Source organism: Odocoileus virginianus, chromosome 2 (genome assembly GCF_023699985.2).
Source record: "Odocoileus virginianus isolate 20LAN1187 ecotype Illinois chromosome 2, Ovbor_1.2, whole genome shotgun sequence".
NCBI lineage: Eukaryota > Metazoa > Chordata > Mammalia > Artiodactyla > Cervidae > Odocoileus > Odocoileus virginianus.
In genome coordinates, this window is record NC_069675.1 from 9,805,336 (window position 1) to 9,829,551 (window position 24,216).

At 38.3% G+C, this 24,216-nt stretch overlaps 1 protein-coding gene across 1 annotated transcript in view; it reads left to right on the forward strand.

Moving 5' to 3' along the window:
• Positions 1-2,262: 2,262 nt before the first annotated feature.
• M1AP (meiosis 1 associated protein) overlaps positions 2,263-24,216 on the forward strand; it is a 90,593-nt gene continuing 68,639 nt past the window's right edge. Inside the window, exons 1-2 of the mRNA XM_020895568.2 lie at positions 2,263-2,564; positions 5,844-6,135. Coding sequence (XP_020751227.2) covers positions 5,896-6,135 — 240 coding nt within the window. The 5' untranslated portion in view covers positions 2,263-2,564; positions 5,844-5,895. The remainder of the gene's footprint in view (positions 2,565-5,843; positions 6,136-24,216) is intronic.

Below are 24,216 nucleotides of genomic sequence, written 5' to 3' on the forward strand. Positions count from 1 at the left end.
GGCTCACATGCCATGATCAAGTGGGATTCAATCCTCACAACTTAATCAATGTGATATACCAAATTCACAAATTGAAGAATAAAAATCATATGATCATCTCAATAGATGCAGAAAAAGTTTTAACGAAAGTAAACATCTATTCATGATAAAAACTCATCAAAAATAATAAATTAAATAAATAAATAATTAATTAAAAATAAATTATTTTTTAAAACTCATCAAAATGAATATAGAGGGAATATATCTCAACATAATAAAGGCCATATATGATTAACCCACATCTATGTTTCAGTAAAGTTTCAGGATACAAAATTAATATACAGAAATCAGTTGCATTTCTATACACTAAGAACTATAATAAGTCCACTACATATGAACAAGTTCAGTTCCAGGAGCATGTTCATAAGTCCACTTTATTCATTCAGAAGACATACAGATGGGCAACAGAGACATCAAAAAATGCTCAAGATTATTAATATCAGGGAAATGCAAATTGAAATCACAGTGAGATGTCACCTCACATCTGTCACTATGGCTATTATCAAAAGGACAACAAATAACGTATTGGCAAGGGTGTGGAGAAAAGGGAAGCCTCAGACACTGATGGTGGGAATTTAAATTGGTACAGGCACTATGGAAACCAGTATGGAGATTCCTTGACAAATTATAAATAGAACTACCATAGGATTCAGGAATTCCACTCCTGCATATTTGTCCGAAGAAAATGAAAACACTAATTAGAAAAGATACATGCATCTCTATGTTCACTACAGCATTATTTACAATAACCAAGATATGGAAGCAACCCAAGAGCCCATCAATAGATGAATGGATAAAGAAAATGTGATATACATATATATATACAAATATATATGCACATATATGGGGTTTCCCAGGTGGCACTAGTGGTAAAGAACCTGCCTACCAATGCAGTAGATGTAAGAGACTTGGGTTTGATCCCTGGGTCAGGAAGATTCTCCCTGCAGGAAGGCATGGCCACCCACTCTAGTACTCTTGCCTGGAGAGTCCCATGGACATAGGAGCCTGGAGGGCTACAATCCATCGGGTTGCACAGAGTCAGACACAACTGAAGCGGTTTAGCGCACACACACACACAAGCATGCACGTATATACAACAGAATACTGCTCAACCATTAAATTAATGAAATCTTGCCACTTGCATCAACATGGTTGCACCTCGAGAGTGTTAGGCTAAGTGAAATGAGTCAGACAATCACAATTTATGATTTCACTTATATGTGGAACCTAAAATACAAAACAAATGAACAGCCAACCATAATGAAACAGAGTATAGATAGAAGAAACGGGGTTGCCAGAGGGTGGGGGGTGGGGAGAGGGGAGTATGGAAATGAAATAGGTGAGGGAGAGTAACAGGTACAAACTTCTAGTTCCAAAATAAATTAGTTACAGGTATGAAATGTACAGTGTGGAAATATAGTCAGTGACTATGTAATATCTTTGTACAGTGACAAAAATAACGATGCTTCGTGATGTTCAGTTTGAAATGTATAGAAATACCAAATCACTAGGTTGTCTAACAGGAACTAACACAATTTTAGAGGTCAATTATACTTCAAAAACACAGAAAAAAAACTCATAGTAAAGAGATCAGATTTGTGGTTACCAGAGCCAGAGGCAAGTTGGGGTGGATGAAGGCAATCAAAAAGTACAAAATCCCAGTTATAAGTAAGTACTAGGGATATAATGTACAATGTAACTAACACTGCTGTATGTTATATATGGAAGTTGTTAGACTAAATCCTAAGAGGTCTCATCACAACAAAAAATGTATTTAAAAAATTTTTTAATTGTGTATCTCTGTGAGATGATGGATATTCAGTAAATTTATTGTGGCAAGCCTTTCGTGATGTATGTAAGTTAAAGCATTATGCTGTACACCTTCAACGTATACAGTACTGGATGTCAATCACATATCTCAATAAAGTTGGAAGAAAAAGAGTGACAGACTCAATGAGTGAACCCAGGAATAAGATTGGGATACCGCCGGAGTTTCATGGGGTAGGAGTGGGTTTGGCATAATATTCTCAACACAAATCCGAAACTTTACCTAAGCGCCAAAGAAGGGCCGTTAACCCTGGTGCAGCCTTGAAGACCGCGATCCCAAAGAGCAGCCTCAAGTGGACCTGAGGAGGCGTCAGCAGTGAGCCGCCCGGCCTGAGGGGGGCGCCCTCCGAAGCGGTGGAGCACGCCGACGGCCGGAAGGGCCGGGCAGCCGGGTCTTTGCCTTCACGAAGTCGGGTTTCTTTGCAGGTGTGGGAACGGGGTAGAGGACCCAAAGCTGGGAGCAGCGTTGCCGACAGCGCTTCGCAGAAAAGGCTTGGGCCGAGCTCGGGCCTGCCCTCACAGGGGTGTCGGCAGGCAGACTGGTCAGCTGCCAGGGAAGCCTGACGCCCGGAGGCCCAGGTCAGACGCGTGTCTGAAGCCGCCTGCCGCTCGCGGTTCTGACAGGGCGGGCAGAGCCCAGTCTCCTCCTCTGCCGACCCTCCCGCGCCTGGGGGCTAGGCGCCAGTCCGTCAAGCCGGGTAGGTGCCCTGCTGACAGCCCAAGACTCTGAGTGGGAAGGGGGGCAGGAAAATACATTAACTTCTTGTAAATCAATAGGAAACAGTGAAACCTTTGGGTCAAAGAAAAGGGGTTTGGTTTGCTTTGGTTTTTCTTACAAGGGTGGAGGAACGAAATCTGAGGGCCTACGAAAATGTTTTAAGTTTTTTTTCTTTTAAATGAGGGTTCACGAAAACAAAGGTGCCTAGGATCATGAAATTTTTAACGCAACCTAGTGGGAGGGAGAACCATTGACTCATAACACGTAAAGTGTCCAATATAGAAGTTACAGGCGCTTTTATAGTGGCTTATTAAAGGGTCCTAAGCTATTCAGACCTGAAGTTTGAGACCTAACGGATGAGTAGGGTTAAGGAGGGGACCACTCAAAAGAGAATATCCAGAGGCAGGATCCAGAGCAAGCGGCCAACCGCCTTGGGGAGGTGAAGGGGGCAGGCAAGGGCAAGGAAGGTGGAGCAGGGGAGGGGGTTGGCGGGTTGGCGCATGGCAGGAAGACAGAGAGTTGGGAGGAAGATGCCTGCAAAATTTCAGATCCAGGGTAGAGATGTCAGATTTTGTTCCAGGTGTATGTTGAAGCCATTGAGGGGTTTTTTGGTAAGGGAGTAACTTGATGGCTTTTGGTGGTTCAAGGCCCAGATTTAACCTGTTTACAGAGGAACATCAAAGAGTGGGCATTCTTGTCAAAAGTGGAAAATATAGGATCACAAATAGTCAGGTGCTGCTTAGAACCATGCCCAGACGCATTAGATGCATTAATTTATCGTGTGTGATGATACAAGGAAGAAAGTGCCTTTTACTCCATTTAAAGAACAGTATTGGAATTGTACAGTCTAAAAATGACTGTGGGGTGGGATGATGAATTGGGAGATTGGGATTGACATACATACACTATAGATACTGTGTATACAGTAGATAAATATTGAGAACCTGATGTGAAGAGCAGACTCAGATGCTGGGAAAGATTGAGGGCAGGAGGAGAAGGGGATGAGTCATGATGAGATGGTTGGATGGCACCACGGACTTAATGGACATGAGTTTGAGCAAACTCTGAGAGATAGTGGAGGACAGGGAAACCTGGTATACTGCAGTCCATGGGGTTGCAAAGAGTTGGACGCAACTGAACAACAGGAATCTAGCACACTTGATCTAGCACACAAAAGAGCGTGTCTGACTCTTTTGCAACCCCCATGGACTGTATCCCACCAGGCTCCTCTGTCCATGGGATTTCCCAGGCAAGAACATTAGCGTGGGTTGCCATTTCCTTCTCCAGGGAATCTTTTCAACCCAGGGATTAAACCTACACTCCTGCATTTGTTGTTCAGTTGCTCAGTTTGTCTGATTCTTTGCGACTGCATGGACTGCAGCACCCCAGGCTCTGCTCAAACTCAAATCCGATAAGTCGGTGATGCATCATCTCATCTTCTGTCAACCCTGTCTCCTCCTGCCCACAATCTTCCTCAGCATCAGGTCTTTTTCAATGAGTCAGCTCCTCACATCAGGTGGCCAAAGTATTGGAGCTTCAGTTTCAGCATCAGTCCTTCCAATGAATATTCAGTGTTGATTTCCTTGGCAGGTGGATTCTTTACCACTAAGCCACCAAGGAAGCCCATCTCTAAGAATAAAATTTAATAAAAGATGAGACCTTTGGGGAAAATTATGAAATTATAAAATCTGTAGATTCTTTTAGATTTTCTGTATGAACAATCAATCATACCATCTTGGCAAACAGTGACAGTTTTATTTCTTCCATTGTAGTGCCTTTTTTTTTTTAATGTGCCAAGTTTATTTGTCTTGCCTTACTGCTACCTTCACTACTGTGTTGAAGTGATGATAGCGGCCTCCTTGTCTTGGAAAACTTTCAGCATCAACATTAAGAACTGTATTTGATTGTTTTTATAAACATTTTATCAGATTATTCCTATTGTCTAGTCCTAGTTTACTGAGATTGATTCTTTATCATGTATGAATGTTGTTTTGCTGCATCTATTGAGATGATCATATAATATTTCTTATTTAATCTTTTAATGTGATAAATTTCAGTGAATTTTTCTAATGTTATGTCAACCTTATGTTCTTGAGATAAACCCAGCTTGGTTATGATGTGTTATTCCTTTTATATATTGCTTTTTTCAATTTGCTTATATTTTGCTAAGGATTCTTACTTCTAAGTTCATGGATGAGATTGTCCTATAATTTTTTTCTTATAAAAAATTATCTGATTTTGGTATCAAATGTTATGCTAACCTACTAAAATGAGTGGTGTTCTCCTGTGCTCTGAAAGAATCTGTTTGAAATTCTTGATCTTTGAGAGTAATATGGAACTCATCAGTGGAATTATGTGGTCCTGTAATTTACTTCATGGGAACATATTTAACTACCAATTACATTTTTTCACTGGTTATAGACTATTTCTGTTTTTTAAATTTCTTTTTGATTTAGTGTCTGTTAAATATGGTTTCCTAGAAATTTGTCCATTTTATTAAACTTACTGGTATAAAGTTATTCATTATATCCTTTTGTAACCTTTTCCATGTTTGAGTATTTGTAATGATGTTCCCTTCTCATTGCTGATGTTTGTTCCAAGTTTTCATTTGTTCTCCTTTCCAAATCTGAGCCCTGGGGATAAGTGTAAGTAGCCAGTAAAGAAAAAAGGCAGGGCTGTTGCAGGTAGAGAAAACAGCGTGAGCAAATGCACTGAAGTTAATGGTATATTTGGTTTTATTTCAGTGAAAAGTTTGAGGTAAAGAATAGCCTCCAATAAGACTGAAGAGCAAGTCATAAAGGGTTTTGAGTGAGTCTTGGAGGGTGAAAATGTAGTTATATTTTCATTTTTAAGAATTACTATGTACAAAACAAACACTTTGCTAAGCTCTGATATATAGAGTTGTTAATTTCTCTGTCCTTGGGAAGCTTGCAATACAGTGGGAGAGGCAGTCATAGAGACAAATTATACTATAGTACAGTGCCAATAAAGAAACAAAGTTCATGAGGGCAGATAGCTTACTTTGAGGCTAGAGTTTGACTTTTTTGATTAGTTCCATTCAACGTTGCTAATCATCCTCAGCCTTGCATTACAGGCAAACATCTAGATACCTTGGCAGCTGTTAAGATTAGGATAGCCTAGAGAAACTTGAGTCATCACCTGGTTTGCCTTCTTTCTAGGCTTAGTCCCCTAGATCTGTGTTCATTGTTTCAACCTTCAGTTTTATGAAAACCAGTGATTTGTCTTTTCTTTCTTACAGGTGTAGAGAATATCTCAGTGGTAGCTACAGTTCCACCTCTGGTCTGGCTGCCATGTATCATGGGCAAATAGCTAGTAAAAGGCCCTCTAATCCCACACAGATGTACCAGCAACCTCCAAGGCTTCTCATTGTGCATATTGCTCTACCATCCTGGGCTGACGTCTGCTCCAACCTCTGTGAGGCTCTGCAGAACTTTTTCTCTCTAGCCTGCAGCTTGATGGGCCCCAGCCGCATCCCTCTCTTCAGCTTATACATTGTACAAAATCAGCACGAGTGCATCCTCCCTTTTGTGGTAAGTATATCTATACTTGTTTATTTTATCCTGAAAGCAGAGGTGAGAGTTCTGGAATAGAGATCAGTTATTATTACTTACAGCAATAACTGCCCATTCCCCATACCCATAACCCACAGGCAACACAATGAGAGCCTCATGTCATCCTATACACAGGGGATTTGTACTGAAGGAAAAGAACTCCAAAATTATTAGTGAAAGTGAAGTCGCTCAGTCATGTCCGACTCTTTGCGACCCCATGGACTGTAGCCTAGCAGGTTCCTCAGTCCATGGGATTTTCCAGGCAAGAACACTAGAGTGGGTTGCCATTTCCTTCTCCAGGGGATCTTCCCGACCCAGGGATTGAACCCGGGTCTCCCACATTGTAGGCAGACGCTTTACCGTCTGAGCCACCAGGGAATCCCCCAAAATTATTAATATGAGTGTAAATAAGCCACCTCTTGCCCCCCACCTCCACTCCTGAGAGAGAGAAACCTTGGCATTTATAGTCCTTTGGAATGTAAGCAACTGACCTCTCTCATCCCCCTTTGAAATGTAAACACAAGGAAATAAATCTCTGAATTTCTTCAGAAGTCTCTGGCTACTCTACCACCCTTTAATTTTCAAAACTTGTCCTTTGACCCAGGTTCTAGTTTTTTGCTCAGGAAGCCCCATCAGTGCAGAAACATGAAAATATTGTTTACAAAGGACTCAGGTGAAACGCCCCCTAGTTTCAGAATGGGCTAAAGGCAATGCTTTTACCAAGCTCCCTCACACTTAGATAACACTTTTCCTCCTCAAACAACCGCAATTTTTTACTTCCTCCCCTTTACAAAGCTCAGAGTCTTAGGGATGGAAAAGACTTCAGAGGTGCTAGTAAATCTCCTTCCTGAGACAGCCTTGCTGTTGGCATACTCTGAAAAGACCCAGTGGAAAGCTGGGACTTTGATTCCTACCTAGTGTGAATAAGACTTCTTCCCACATAGTGTCCATGAAGCCATATGGTAGCCTGGACTCCCCTCAACCTATTCGACTTTAACAGGGTAACAATCTCACCCCCTCCCTGCTGAGGCGGTATTGGAGGCAGCTGAGTGGAGGCCGTGTGGAGAGTGGCAGTGAGGCATCTTTTTACTTCCAAGGCAGAGTGGTGCCAGTGAAAGCCGAGTGGGAAGCCGGAAGTTACAGGACTGTCTTCCTAGTGAAGTGTGTATTGGTAATGAAGCTTCTCTATGCCCAGGGTGTCAGTGGGGGGCATATGAGGAACCTGAGCTTCCACCCCCACCCAGAGATAACCAGACACTCTCCCTTCTGGGATATAATTAGAGACCAAATAGAGTCACAACCAACCTGGCAATAATTATGTGGAAACCACTTCCTTCACTGGTGCAGTGACAAAAAAGTCCTGCTAAAACAGAAGATTTAAATAGGATTCATTCTTACAGCATAATACCCAAAGTGTCCAGAATACAATTAAAAAAAAAAATCCCATGATTATCAGGGAACAGGAAAATCCAAACTTAAATGAGACAACAAACATTGAGATAACACAGATGTTAGAATTATCTGAAAAGGATTTCAAAGCAGCCATCATAAAAATGTTTCAACAAGCACTTATGAATATGCTTAAATGGAAAAATATAAAGTCTCACCAAAGAAATAGAAATAAAAAGAAAAACCAGGTAAAAATTTTAGAACTGAAAAATGCAATACTCAATTTTAAAAACAAAAATCTACTATAGATAGGCTCAAATGAAGAAGACAAAGGAACTTGAAAACAGAATAGAAATTACCCAATCTGAATAACAGAGAGAAAAGAAACTTAAAAAAAATTTACAAAGCCTCAGGGATCTGTGAGACTATAACAAAAAGCTAATATATCATCACAGTCCAAGAGGAAAGGGAAAGGAGGGTGGGACTAGAAAAATATTTGAAGAAGTAATCACTGAAAATTTCCCAAATTTGGCAAGAGTTACAAATCTAAAGATTCAAGAGGCTGCAGAAATCCATTCTAAGACACATAATTAAAATCCTTAAAACAAAGACAAAGAAAAATTCTTGAGAGCAGGACACTGACAGCTTACCTATAAGGGAGAAACAATTCAAATAGATTTTTTTCATTAGAAACCATGAAGGCCAGAGGAAGTGTCACATTTTTCAAATGCTGAAAGAAAAGAAGAACTGCTAATGTAGAACTATATCCAGTAAAAATATCCTTAAGGAATGATTCAGAAATCAAGATATTCTCAGATGAAGGAAAGCTAAGAGTTTGTCACCAGCAGACTTAACCTTAACAGAATTACTTAAGGGAGTTCTTGAAACAAAAAGGAAATTATAAAGGCTCTTGGAATATCCAGAAGGAAGAAAAAGTAGAAAGAATTAAAATATAGATAAATATAATAGATTTTCTATAGATTCTTCTAAATTATATTTGATAATTGAAAGAAAAGTTATAGCATTGTCTGATATGGTTGTTAGTGTATATAGAAGAACTACTTAGGATAATTACATTATAAACGGGAGGATAAAAGGACTTAAGAAAATTAAGGTTCTTACACTTCATTCAAAATGATAAAATATTGACAATAGTATACTGTGATAAAGATGTATGTATAATGTAACAGTTAAAACAACCACTTAAAAAAACCAGGAGATGCTAGAGATGCGGATTTGATTGCTAGGTTGGGAAGATCCCCTGGAGTAGAAAGTGGCAGTCCCTCTCCAGTATTCTTACCTGGAAAGTTCCAAGGATAGAGGAACCTGGTGGGCTACAGTCCATGGGGCTGAACAAGTCAGACATGACTGAGCAATTGAGCGTGCGCGCACACACACACACACACACACACACACACAGTGATAAAAGTCACAGAACAAGAATAAATAATCCTAAAATTGATAGGGAATCTAAAGGCTCAGGATTGTCAAAGCAGTCCTGAGGAAAAAGAACAAAACTGGAGGCATAACCACCCCACTCCCCCAGCCAGGACTTCAGACAATATTACAAAACTACAGGAATCAAAACAGCATGGGGCTTCCTGGAGGTCCAGTGGTTAAGACTCCACGCTCCCACTGGAGGGGGCGTGGAAAGATCCCACATGCCACGTGGTCTAGACAAAAAGCATGGCACTGGCACAAAAACAGATATATGGATTGCTGCTGCTGCTGCTAAGTCGCTTCAGTCGTGTCGGACTCCGTGCGACCCCACAGACGGCAGCCCACCAGGCTCCTGAGTCCCTGGGATTCTCCAGGCAAGAACACTGGAGTGGGTTGCCATTTCCTTCTCCAATACATGTATATGGATTAATGGAACAGAATAGAGAGCTAAGAAATAAGCCCACACACCTGCAGGCAATTAATCTTTAACAAAGGAAGCAAGAAGATACAATGAAGCAAAGACTGTGTCTTCAGCAAGTGGTTTTGGAAAAGCTGGACAGCCAGGTTTAAACCAATGAAGTTAGAACACTCCTTCACACCATATATAAAAATAAACTAAAAATAGCTTAAAGACTTAAATATGAAGCATGGCAGCATAAAACTCCTAGAAGAAAACATAGGCAAAACATTCTCTGAAGTAAATTGCAGCCATGTTTTCTTAGGTCAGTCTCCCAAAGCAAAAGAAATAAGGGCAAAAACAAAGGAGACCTAATCAAACTAGGAAACCATAAACGAAATGAAAAGACAATCTACAAACTGGGAGAAACTGGAAATTATGTGACTGACAAGGGCTTAATGTCCAAAGTATACAAACAGCTCTATAACAAACATTTCTTTAAAAAAAATAAAATGAAAAATGGGCAAAAGACCTAAATAGACATTTCTCCAAAGAAGGCATATAAATGACGAAGAAGTACAGGGAAAGATGCTTGATAATGCTAATTATTAGAGAAATGCAAATACTAATGACTGCAGTGAGGTATCACCTCACACCAGTCAGAATGGCCATCATCAAAAAATCTACAAGTAATAAATGCCTGAGAGGTTGTGGAGAAGAAGGAACCCTCCTACACTTTGGTGGGAATGTAAATTGGTGCAGCCACTATAGAGAACAGTATGGAGGTTCTTTAAAAAACTAAAAGTAGTTACCATATGATTCAGAAATCCTGCTACTGTACAGCTAGGGAACTATGTTCAATATCTCATTCACTTTGCTATACACCTGAATCTAACACAACAATGTATATCAACTATAATTTTTTTTTAATTTCCAAAAGAAAAAAAAGTCAATCCAGCAAGAAGACAACAATCTTTTTTTTTTCATACTTGTTTATTTTTGGCTTCATTGCTGCTCATGGACTTTCCCTAGTTGCAGCAAGCAGGGACTGCGCTCTAGTTGCAGCGCACAGGCTTCTCATTGTGGAGGCTTCTCTTGTGGAGTGCAGACTCGAGGCTCACAGGTCTCAGTAGTTGTGGCTCACAGGCTCTAGAATGAGGGCTCAGTACGGGCTTGGTTACCCGACGGCAGGCAGAATCTTCCCGAATCAGGGATCAAACCTATGTTCCTGGCATTGGCAGGCAGACTTGACAGTTGGACCGCCAGGAAAGTCAACGAAGATAGCAATCTTAAACGTGTTCCCACTAAACAACAGAGCTGCAAATGTCTATTAACTCGTGAATGACTAAACAAACTGTAAAATTCTCACTCCATAAAACTGGAGTTGCGTACAAGCACACTGAGGACAGAGTGAAGGTGACAGTGAAGTTTACAGCCATATGACCCGTATGACAAGTGTGTTCTTCGGCTGTGCCATTTTCCTTGTGAATGTCTGTCCTGTAACCACACTTGGCTGTTATATCTATCTTCTGTTGGGCAACAGGGGTAGAGAAAGGTTGAGAGTGGTCTGGAAGGGCAGATAGAAAACATCCAGCATAGGAAGCTTCTGGGAGATGAGCTTATGTCCCAAACAAAGGTAAAAGGATTTTTATTTCCTTCTAGTGACTATGTTCTGTGCCTCTGGTACTCAGTACATTTGTCTCTAGGTGTATCCCTTGATCCCTTAATCACTCTGTTAGGAAAGACAGACAGTTCTAGACTAAAAACCACTGACTAATAATTCAGGAAAAATTGGAAGTCAGAATTTCTTTCCAGAAGATCAGTAAGTTCAACCATGGTCAAAAGCTCAAGAAGATCACTGAAACGATGCCATCACTTTATGTATCCCTGTGTGCGTGCTCATGCGCAGCTGTGTCTGACTCTTTTGCGACCCCATGAACTGTAGCCCACCAGGCTTTTCTGACCATGGGATTTCCTAGGCAAGAATACTAGAATGGGTTGCCATTTACTCCTCCAGGAATCATTTCCAACCAGGAATCAAACCCATGTCTCCTGTGATTTTCCTGCATTGGCAGGCGGATTCTTTACCACTGGGCCACCTGAGAAGCTCACCTTATGTATAGAAAAGTCCAATCTTTGTTTAAATCCATTTTCTCTGACCTATCTAAGTATCTGACATTTTCTATCTGCAGAGTTAGCTCAAAATATAAATGGAGAAAGAGAGTAGGTAAGGAGTCTTGCCTACGTTGAACACTTCAATTTATCTCCTCATATTTGATTTATAAGTATAATAAAATAATTCTGAACTTTTCATGAGGAATCTTGACCAAGGATTCATAATTAAAATATTAGAATTCCTTTTATATCCATTGTGCTCTTAATATAAATAAATTCTAAAATGATTAATCTCTCAAAGAGTTTCAGAAGAATTCCATTACTGTGACGATTTTATCAATTCTTTTACCTTTTTTTTTGAGAGCAAAGAAGTTATTTAAATCATATAAGATCTACAGTGGTATTTGAAGATCAGTAGTGCTATAATTTGGCTATGACATTTATTTTCTTATCCTTACTAGCTGATCTTCAATAGAATCATTTAAAAGTGGCAAATAATGGGAATATATTATATAAAGTAACATAAAGATAAACTCCAGTACAAATAATATGCTGCTGATGTTTAGTCGCTGGGTTGCTGTCTAGTCCCCAAGGACTGTGGCCCACCAGGCTCCTCTGTCCATGGGATTTCCCAGGCAAGAATACTGGAGTGGGTTGCCGTTTCCTGCTCCAGAGGATCTTTCTGACCCAGGGGTCAAACCTGCATCTCCTACATTTGAGACAGATTCTTCAGAACTGAGCCACCTTGGAAGCCCAAAGATATAATTGAGGAGAGTGGACGAGTAAGAAAAGGAAATGTACAAACTTTATTATTGTATAGTGGAGATTTTCATTGCTCATTAATGGATACTGATAAAGAAATAACTTACAGGAATTATATAAACATGAAATTATAAAGACAACCACTAGAACAAATACAAACCTTTCTAATTATGACAAGAAAAACATAATTGAGCAAACAAATTTGCACAGTATAATGATTTTTCAAAATTTATGAAAACTGTATACCTTAAAATAATATTATTGAAAATAACTATACCTGTCACATTAATAAATGTGTCCTAAACTTACCTATTAAAACATGTCAAAAACACAGATTTGATTGCAAAACAAAATTCTGTGTTCAAGAGACTGTAACAAAGTGATTCAAAAAAGTTGAAAATAAAAGAAGGGGAAAGGTATACTAAGCAAGTGTACCCCTACGGGGAAAAAAACATAGTTTTAATATCAGACATCATTGAATTTGGAGCAGAAAGCACTAAACAAGACTAAGTATGGCACTATAATATTGACACAAAGCAGGGAAGAGTAGAGAATTATCAAGCAATGCATAAGAAATATATTCAATACAGAGGGCTTGCTGGAGGGGGAGTCTATTGAAAATATAACAGTTTTGAATACCAATTACCAAATAATATCATATCAACATTTTTAAAAGAAATATATGTATAAAAAAAATCTGCACCTTCCTGAAGTGCTCATGGAATACTCACAAGAGTTGACAGTATGTTAAGCCCCAACACAAACCCAAAAACTTAGATGAATTCTAAAAACTACAAATAGATCAGTCGACATTCTCTGAACACAGTGCAGTAAAACTGGAAATAAGAAGCAGACACAGAGAACAAAACGTCTCTACCACCTGGAAATTTTTGTGCAGTTTAATAACTTTTGAGTCAAAGAGGAAATTCAGGCACAAGTTGTAGTGTATCTAGAAAATTATAATAGTGAAACACTACATGTCAAAACATATGTGATACAAAAAAGACAATGCTAAGAGAAAAAATCATCTTTAAACTGTATGTTTTATTATTTTAAATTTTATTAGTAAACAAAAACTGAAATGAAGCAAGCAACTCAAGAAGAAAAAACAAGCTTAAGGAAAGCTGAAAGAAAGAAAAACATAAAGATAAAAGCAAAGAGTAATGAATATGAAAATAGAAAATGGTAAAACAAATGAATAAATCTAAATTTGTTCTTTGGGGGGAAAATAGGAAATATAGATCAACCATTATTAGTTAACTTAGCTTTAGGAAAAGAGCAGTGGGAAAGGCATGTATATACAAAATAAGGTAAAAAGAAAGTAACCATAGATACACTTGTGTGAAATACATAATTCTCCATGAAAATATAATTACCAAAAGTGAATTCACAAGAGATAGAAACTCACCATCTCCCATAAAAGGAATGGGAAAGTTATCAAAGAACTACCCTCCCCCAATAATATAGTACTGGAACCAAATAGTTTTACAGGGGAATAATACCAAACTTTTAAAGAACAGATCTTTACATTTTTTTAACTTTTATACTGCAGAAAGAAAAAATATCCTTTCAGATTCTTTTTATGAAAATAACACAAAAAAACACAAAAAAACAACAACAAAAAAAGAAAATAACATAATATTGATCTTAAAATGTAATAAATATTGCAAAGAAAGAAAAACTACAAATCTGTCTCACCCAAAATCCCAACTAAAGTATTAGCAGTAGAATCCAACTTGTATTTAAAAAATAATCTACAAGAATGCAGAGATGGTGCAATATTGAAATCTATTAATATAGTTTACTATGTTAATATATCTAAGAAAAATATGATAGTGTTTTTTCCATAGGTACTAAAAAATAGGTGTTTAATAAAATGCAATATCCAGTCATTAAAAAAAAAACCTTAAAAACTAGAAATGGGTGGCTATTCCCATAGTGTCTGTCTATGACAACTCAAAAACAAGACCTTACTTAATGAAAGACATTGAATATATTCCTCTGTAAGTCAAATAAATTTACTATCATCACTGTTATCTAACAGTATTCGAGAGATTTCACTGATATAATCACACACATAAAACGAAGTTAGAATATAGAAATAAGGAAGTGAGGGCCTTAGCTGGCAGTCCAGTGGTTAAGACTCCATGCTTCCACTGCAGGAGGTGTGAGTTTGATCCCTGGTTGAGGAACTCAGACCCCACATTCAACACGGAGTGGCTAAAAGAGAAAGAAAGAAGGAAGGGAAAGAGGAGAGGGAGGCTCAAGAGGGAGTTGATATATGTATAATAATGGCTGATTTGCATTGTTGTATAGCAGAAACAACATTGTAAAACAGTTTTCCCTCAATTAAAACTCAATTTAAAAAAGAAGTGATAAAATGATTATTATTTGCAGATTAATGATAATATATCTTCAAAACCCAAAAGAATTAACTAGAAAATTATTTCAAGCAACAAAAGAATTCATGACAATGGTCAGGTATAAATATTAATACAGATAATAGTACCCTTTCCCCTTCATGGATCACAGCCTTGTCTTGGATAAGGGGCTTGTGTAACTCAATGAAACTATGAGCCATGCTGTGTAGGACCACCCAAGATGGACAGGTCATAATGGAGAGTTTTGATCCACTGGAGAAAGGAGTGGCAAACCAAAATCCAGTATTCTTAAATGAACAGTGCAAAGAAATAGAAGGAAGCAATAGGATGGGAAAGACTAGAGATCTCTTCAAGAAAATTGGAGATATCAAGGGAACATTTCTTGCAAGAATGGTCTGGTAATAAGGACGGAATAAAGGACAGAAGTGGTAAGAACCTAACAGAAGCAGAAGCAACTGAAAAGAGGTGGCAAGAATACACAGAACTATATAAAAAAGATCTTAATGACCCAGATAACCACAATGGTGTAGTCACTCACCTAGAGCCTGACATCCTGGAGTCTGAAGTCAGGTGGGCCTTAGGAAGCATTACTACAAACAAGACTAGTGGAGGTGACAGAGTGCCAGCTGAGATGTTAAAAATCCTAAGAGATGATGATGTTAAAGTGCTGTGCTCAAGATATCAGCAAATTTGGAAAACTGAGCAGTGGCCACAGGACTGGAAAAGGTCAGTTTTCATTCCAGTCTCAGAAGGGCAGTGCCAAATAATGTACAAACTGCTGTACAATTGTGCTCCTTCACATGCTAGTAACGGTATGTTCAAAATCCTTCAAGTGAGGCTTCAGTAGTATGTGAACCGAGAACTTCCAAATGTACAAGCTTTTTTAGAAAAGGCAGAGGAACCAGAAATCAAATTGCCAACATTTGTTGGATCATAGAGAAAGCAAAGGAATCCAGAAAAACATCTACTTCTGCTTCAATGACCACACTAAAGCCTCGACTGTGTGAATCACAAACTGGAAAATTCTTAAAGAGGTGGGAATACCCGACCACCTTATCTGTATCCTCTGAAATCTGTATGTGGGTCAAGAAGCAACAGTTAGAACCTTACATGGAACAACTGACTGGTTTAAAATTGGGGAAGGAGTATGACAAGGCTGTATATTATTACCCTGTTTGTTTAGCTTATATGAGGAGTACTTCATGCGAAATGCACAAGCTGGAGTCAAGATTGCTGGGAGAAATATCAACAACCTCAGATACACAGATGACACCACTCTAATGGCAGAAAGTGAAGAGGAACTAAAGAGCCTCTTGATGAGGGTGCAATAGGAGAGTGAAAAAGCTGGCTTAACATTCAACATTCAAAAAATGACGATCATGGCATCCAGTCCCAACACTTCATGGCAAATAGATGGGGGAGAAAATGAAAGCTTTTTTCAATGACAGATTTTCTTTTCTTGGCTCCAGAATCACTGAGGATCATGACTGCAGCCATGAAATTAAAAGATGCTTGCTCCTTGGAAGAAAATCTATGACAAACCTAGACAGCATATTTAAAAGCAAAAACATTGCTTTGCAGACAAAAGTCCATATAGTCAAAGCTATGCTTTTTCCAGTAGTCATGTACAGATGTAAAAGTTGGACCATAAAGAAGGCTGGGGGTGGAAGAATTGATGCTTTCAAATTGTGGTGCTGGAGAAGACTCTTGAGAGTCCCTTGGATACTGATAGTTTACAGTGAACAGTGTCAGATTCATGATCTCTGAAGATGATTTGGCTTCAGGACCAGGGACCAGGCTTGATCACTCAAGAACTTTTGTGTGGCAGAGTTTTATTAAAGTATGAAAAAAGAGAACTTCTGACATAGGCATCAGAAGGAGGATGGAGAATGCCCCCTTGCTAGTCTTAGTGAGCGAATTAAATACTTTTTAAATTGGTTATTACAGGGAGGGGAGATTGGGATGGGGAACACATGTAAATCCATGGCTGACTCATGTCAATGTGTGGCAAAAACCACTACAATATTGTAAAGTAATTAACCTCCAACTAATAAAAATAAATGGAAAAAAAAGAAGGCCAAAAAATAAATAATTAAATTGGTTATTACAATAAATCAAAAGAATGTCTCAAGGTTGTAAAGATCTTACTAGAATCACTCCCACAATTTACATTTTAAGATAACAAGATTCACTTTAGTCAGTTCAGTCACTCAGTCATGTCCGACTGTTTGCAACCCCATGGACTGCAGCATGCCAGGCCTCCCTGTTCATCACCAACTCCCAGAGTTTATTCAAACTCATGTCCATTAAGTTGGTGATCCCATCCAACCATCTCATTCTCTTTTGTTCCCTTCTCCTCCCGCTTTCAATCGTTGATCTTTTCAAATGAGTCAGCTCTTCACATCAGGTGGCCAAAATATTGGAGTTTCAGCTTCAACATCAGTCCTTCCAATGAATATTGAGGACTGATTTCCTTTAGGATGACTGGATCTCCTTGCAGTCCAAGGAACTCTCAAGAGTCTTCACCAACACCGAAGTTCAAAAGCATCAATTCTTCGGTGCTCAGCTTTCTTTATAGTCCAACTCTCACATCGTACATGACTACTGGAACTACTATATCCTTGACTAGATGGACCTTTGTTGACAAAGTAATGTCTTTGCTTTTTAATATGCTGTCTAGGTTGGTCATAACTTTTCTTCCAAGGAGAAAGCATCTTTTAATTTCATGGCTGCAGTCACCATCTGGAGTGATTTTGGAGGCCCCCCCCTAAAAATAAAGGCTGTCACTATTTCCACTGTTTCCCCATCTATTTGCCATGAAGTGATCGGACCAGATGCCATGATCTTAGTTTTCTGAATGTTGGATTTTAAGCCAACATTTTCGCTCTTCTCTTTCACTTTGATCGAGAGGCTCTTTAGTTCTTTGCTTTCTGCCATAAGGGTGGTGTCATCTGCACATCTGAAGTTATTGCTATCTCTCCCGGCAATCTTGATTCCAGCTTGTGCTTCTTCCAGCCCGATGTTTCTCATGATGTACTCTGCATATAAGTTAAATAAGCAGGGTGACAATATACAGCCTTGACGTACTCCTTTTCCTATTTGGAACCAGTCTGTTGTTCCATGTCCAGTTCTAACTGTTGCTTCCTGACCTGCATACACATTTCTCAAGAGGCAGTTCAGGTGGTCTGGTATTCCCATCTCTTTCAGAATTTTCCACAGTTTATTGTGATCCACACAGTCAAAGGCTCTGGCATAGTCAATAAGCAGAAATAGATGGCGTTTTGGAACTCTCTTGCTTTTTCGATGATCCAGCAGATGTTGGCAATTTGATTTCTGGTTCCTCTGCCTTTTCTAAAACCAGCTTGAACATCTGGAAGTTCACGGTTCACGTATTGCTGAAGCCTGGCTTGGAGAATTTTGAGCATTATTTTACTAGTGTGTTAGATGAGTACAATTGTGCAGTAGTTTGAGTATTCTTTGGCATTGCCTTTCCTAGGGATTGGAATGAAAACTGACCTTTTCCAATAAGGTCCTACCTAATAGGCCCCTCAGGGTCACTTCAGTAAGGAAAAGATGCTTGGCTTAGTCTGCAATCAGGTCAAGGAGTCAACTTGTAAATCTCCTGACTGTCTTCACTCTCCTTCACAAAAACTTGTTCTCAGGAAGTAGTTTAATCTAATATGATTCTAGATCAATGTTATATCTCCTAAGAATATATACATTTTGAAGAAATGTGGAATTAAAATTTGTGACACTGTTTGAAGGAATGCCAAGCATCAATAGCAGGTGGGAGTAGGGTGGGGAGAAATTATATTTGGGATGAAGAAACTTTCCTGATCAAAGAGCAGAATTGAGCAATATTTGCAAAACACGCATAAAATTCATGAGCATGTTACTTTGCTTACTTGCGCCTCTTCATGAATCTCTGGGGAAAACAGAAGAAATAGGATATAATTTTTACACAAAGAGAACTTGTAATCTAGATAGGAAGATAAGAAACCTACTCAAGAAAGAAATGAGAACAAGCCTTTAAGTATTTCTTTTCATGTACTCCCTAAAAGAATATGAAAAATAATATACTCCATTATATATTATGTTGACATCTAGATTTTAAAATTCTAAGTGTAAGTAGTTGTTAAGGATATATAACTTCCAGTATATTTAAATATCAATATTTAAAAATAACACTATAACACCACTCTTTAAAACATAATCTAATTATGTTTATTAATCTATATATTAATATCATAGGAATTTGATACTCTCATTTTTCAATTTTAAAAGTACATGAGCAAGCTCTTTTTTCTTTTTAACAGATGGAAATTAATATTATTCATTTTCTCCTTGAATTCATATTTCCATTTCAGTTTCCCATAGTTTTATCATAATGTAATAGAACTTTCTGGTTGACAGTCTTTTATTGATTATCTTATCATATTTCTCTGCATTGAAAATATATGTCATCAGATTTTAAAATTTCCTACAACCATAGGCTCTAAGGAGTTATCTAGATTGAACTATTTTTAAAATTACTGTTCATATAAATTGATCAAAACAACATATATATTATCTATTTTGATAATTATTGGCATTAAGGATAAAATTTAATTAGAAATGTGTCTCAATGGTGAAAACATTGGGTTCTTTTTTTCATTAGTTAAGGTATGTGTGAATAAATAAATTACTGATTAAATGGCACAACATTCAGTATTAATCCTATTCCTATTTTCTAGGAGGTTTCTGGTGCTGAGAAGCCTCATCCTGATAAATACAGATGTCAACCAAACTGTCAAATTCATTCTGAGTTATATGCCAGAAATTACATATGGATATGTATGTATCCATTTATTTTAATGGATCATTAAAATAAAGTTATTTTAATGATCTATTAGCTGCCACTCAATTTAGTCTTCCTTTAGTTTTGTTAAAATTGGAGATTACCCGGTTGCAAAAGATTTTTAACCCAATCACCAAGTCATTTTCTTTCTTAGACACTGATGTCAATATTTTGAATTATTCCTTTGTTTGGTGCCCCTGGAAGTTTTAAAACCACATGGCAATTCATCACAGTAAAATTTATAGTGGGTGAAAGATAAGTTCCTCTCAACTCATCCATTTTATTTTGGGTTTTCTTTGTGAAGTGGAAGACAAGTAATTGTTAAAGGGATGGTAGGAATGAAGAAGGAGCCTGACACCCTCATCATAGGCATAATTATGGAAGTTTTAGAAGAGAATACAGTAGAAATGGAAGATCCATATAACAGTTCTTGAAAATCGTATATTCCTGTGTACCCCAGGAACACTTAGAGCCCTAGTGGTATGTGTATCACAGTTGGAAGGCACTTACAGGCTATCGATACTTTAGAAATTTAGAAAGAGTTGTCGGAAAGGGGGTGAAACAGAGCTCAGAATTTAAAGGCTGAGGTTTGTAAGAAGAGTACGGTATTTTAGGTGTATGTGTGTGTGTTTGTTGGGGGGCTGGTGGAGAGGCTGAAAGTTCAATACAAGCATCTGTGGAGGTTGCAAGTGAATGTAATGCCAGAGAAAAAGAAGGAATATGCCTGATAAGAGCAGAGGATGCTTGTTGAAGAGTAGTGGACAGTTTATGAATAAAGAAGTACTAGTCTTGGTTCAAGTTTTAGATCCAAATGCAACTTGAGTTCCTAACCTCTCTCTTCTTCTTCTTGACTGTGAGTCCTTAAGCTAAAATTTCTTCAGCCAGAAGATGAGGACAATATAAATACTTATCTTAAAGAATATTAAATGACTTAATTCATGGCACACAGTATGTACTCAGTGTTAACTGTTTATTATTTTTTTTATCATGGTGATCAAACCCTAAAAACACTTAAGACACTGCTGATTAAACAGAAGGGATTTGTATGGAGTTAATGGGCCTATTCTACAACTGATAAAAATAAGTGAAGAAAATATACTGTCTATGTAAATGACATAGGTCCATTCACTCATCCAGTTAAAAAAATTTATTATGTGCTTATGATGCACATGTGTGCATGCATGCTAAGTTGTTTCAGTCGTGTCCAACTCTTTGCGACTTTATGGACCATAGTCCCCCAGTCTCCTCTGTCCATGGGATTCTCCAGGCAAGAACACAGGAGTGGGTTGTCATGCTCTCCTCCGGGGGATCTTCCCAACACAGGAATTGAACTAGTGTCTTTTATGTCTCCTGCATTGGTAGGCGAGTTCTTTACCACTAGCACCACTTGGGAATCCACTTATGACGTACTACGTGTACCTTAAAAAAAATATAATTCCCACTCACTACTAACTTTACAACAAGTGAAAAGCCTTACAAATAGCCTCAGAATACAAATGGATAAGAGCCACATGAGAATGACATTTTTCCAAAATATACTGACCAGTTATTGTCTATCTCACTAGAATATAAGCTCAGTATAATAACATACTAAAGGAGGAATCTGAGCTCTCTCTTCATTGCCATGTCTGCAGGGCCTAGAACAGTACCTGGAGCACAGTTGTATTAAACAAATTATTTTTTAATAAATGGTAAAAAGATGCATATATAAAAAATTTCAGGGAGAGGAAAATATAAGTTAAAAATATAGGAATTCCATACTTTGAAACTTTTTGATGTATCTAAAACTACTCAATAATGAGAAATTTATTGAAAAAATAAACGAGGAAAATAGTAGGGAAAAAAGGATACTATCTTATGGTAGGGAAGGTCTTTGGAAACATGACAAAAAAGGTATGAAACCACAAAGGGAAAAATGAGAAGATCTGACCATATAAAAATTAAAATTTTCTGTTAAGGAGAATACAAATAAGGTTAAAGACAAAAAACGAACTAGGTAAGTATTTGCAGTGTATATAATCAGCATGACATTAATCTTCTTAACATGTAAAAAAAGCATTTACAGATAAACTGGATATCTGAAACACATTCTTCTACCAGCTAACAATATATATACTAGATGAAACACAAACATCTTTTTTTAAAACTTTTTATTTTGTATTGAGGTATAGCGGATTAACAATGTTGTAATAGTTTCAGGTGAATGAAGAAGGTATACATATACATGTATCTGTTCTTCCCTAAACTCCCTTCCCCTCCAGGCTGCCACACGAGGTTAAGCAGAGTTCTGTGTGCTATACAGGACGTCTTTGTTGGTTATCCATTTTAAATATAGCAGTGTGTATATGTACATCCCAAATTCCGTAACTCTCTGCTCCCAGCATCCATCCCCCTGGCAACCATAGCTCATTCTGAGTCTGTGAGTTTGCTTCTATTTCATTTGTATCATCTAGTTCATTTGTATCATTTCTTTTTAGATTCCACACATGAGGGATGACATATATTTTTCCTTCTCTGTCTGACTTACTTTACTCAGTATGACGAATCTCTGTGCACTGTGCTTAGTCGCTCAGTCTGCAGCCCCATGGACTGTAACCCACCAGGCTCCTCTGTCCTTGGGGATTCTCCAGGCAAGATTACTGGAGTGAGTTGTCATGCCCTCCTCCAGGGGATCTTCCCGACCCAGAGATCGAACCCAGGTCTCCCACATTGCAGGCGGATTCTTTACCACCTGAGCCACCAGGGAAGCCCAAGAATACTGGAGAGGGTAGCCTAGCCCTTCTCCAGGGGATCTTCCTGACTCAGGAGTCAAACTGGGGTCTCCTGCATTGCAGGCAGATTCTTTACCAACTGAGCTACCAGGGAAGCCCATGACAAACCTCTAGATCCATCCATATTGCTGCAAATGGCATTATTTCATTCTTTTTAATAGCCGAGTAATATCTCATTGTATATATGTACCACATCTTCTTTATCCATTTATACTGATGGACATTTAGGTTGCTCCCATGTCTTGGCTATTGTAAACAGTGCTGCAATGAACACTGGGGTGCATGTATCCATTCAGATCATGTTTTTCTCTGGATATATGCCCAGGAGTAGGATTGCTGGGTTATATGGTAGTTCTATTTTTAGTTTTTTAAGGAACCCCCATACTGTTCTCCATAGTGGCTGTACCACCTTACATTCCTACTAACAGTGTAGGAGGCTTCCCTTTTCTTCACATACCCTCCAGCATTTATTGTTTGTGAATATTTTGATGATAGCCATTCTGACTGGTATGAGGTGATATCTCATATTTTTGATTTGCATTTCTCTAATAATTAGTGACACTGAACATCTTTTCATTTGCCTCTTGGCCATCTGTATGTCTTCTTTGGAGAAATGTCTATTTACAGAATACAAGTATCTTTTAAATGTGTAGTTGAATTCATAAGAAATTAAGGGAAATCCCCAAGTACCAAAGAGGGGTCAACAGGAAACTACAGTGTTAGATAGGTATAAAAGCCTTGACTTTATTTGCTGATCTTGGACACCAAGGGCTTTGTGTTGAAAGGGAAAAGGAGACAAGGCATTAGGCCCTTGTAAAGAAGAGTTAGAACTGCCACCTCAAAAAGTTAAGACCATTCAAAAGGTTATTTTCTCAGTGAAAAGGCGGGCTAGAAAGAATCCACTCACTGGTCAAAGGAGATGATAATAAAACTTGTTAACTTATGTGAGCTCTGAGTAGAAATGAGAAAGAAATCACTGCTGAAACCTCGAAACTACATACATTCCTTTATGTCAGTTTAGGATTTGTCTTTATCTACAGGGTCTAGGAAACCCTAAGTTTAAAACATAATTTAAAGTGGTCTTGGGGTGATAGCACCTCAGGGCACCTGACTGAAGCAAACACAAATCCTTTCTAGACATACATACACCATAAACTTAAGGCCTCACAGAATTCCCACACATTAAGATCAGTTTAAGATAAACTCATAACCCAAAATTACAGAATCAGAAAATAAACATTATGCATGGGAGTCCACAGAAACAACAAAGAGGAGAATTAGAATACCATTTCAGATATTGGAAATATCAAATATATTTAAATATCTTTAGGATGTTTAAAGAAATAAGAGGGATTATTCAAAGCCACGAATAAAGAATTTAAAACTGATCAAAAAGGATCCAAAAGATTTGAAAATTACCAGGGTAACTGTACACTGAAGTAAAGGGAATAGTCAGACCTTGCAGTATCTGCTGGATACTGGCTATGAACGGACAGTTTCCAGAGGTCCTGAACCTTATTGTTGCCCCCAGTCAGAGCAGGGGCTTATGGCAGTCAAGTGATCAGTGGAATTTTATATTGGGTCCGATGATCCCCAGATGCATCCTATGGCTATTTCTTCAGTTTTAGAAAGTCTAACTGGAATAGACATGCCTAACAGCTGGCAGAATCCCCATATTTGTTCTCTGACCTGTGGAGTGAAGGCAACTATGGTGGGAAAGGCCAAGTGGAAGTCTCTAGAGCTGCCTCTTCTTAGGAAAACAATAAGCGCAATACTGAATTCCTGGAGGAATTGTAGAAATTAGGGCACCATCAAGGACTTGAACGATGCAGCTGGTGATTTCTACCATATCCCCATTCAACTTGACCTGTATGGCCTGTGCAGAAGACAAATGAGTCTTGGAGGAGGAGAGTGTATTATCATAAACTTACTTAGGTGGCGGCTCCAACAGCAGTTGCTGTATTAGAT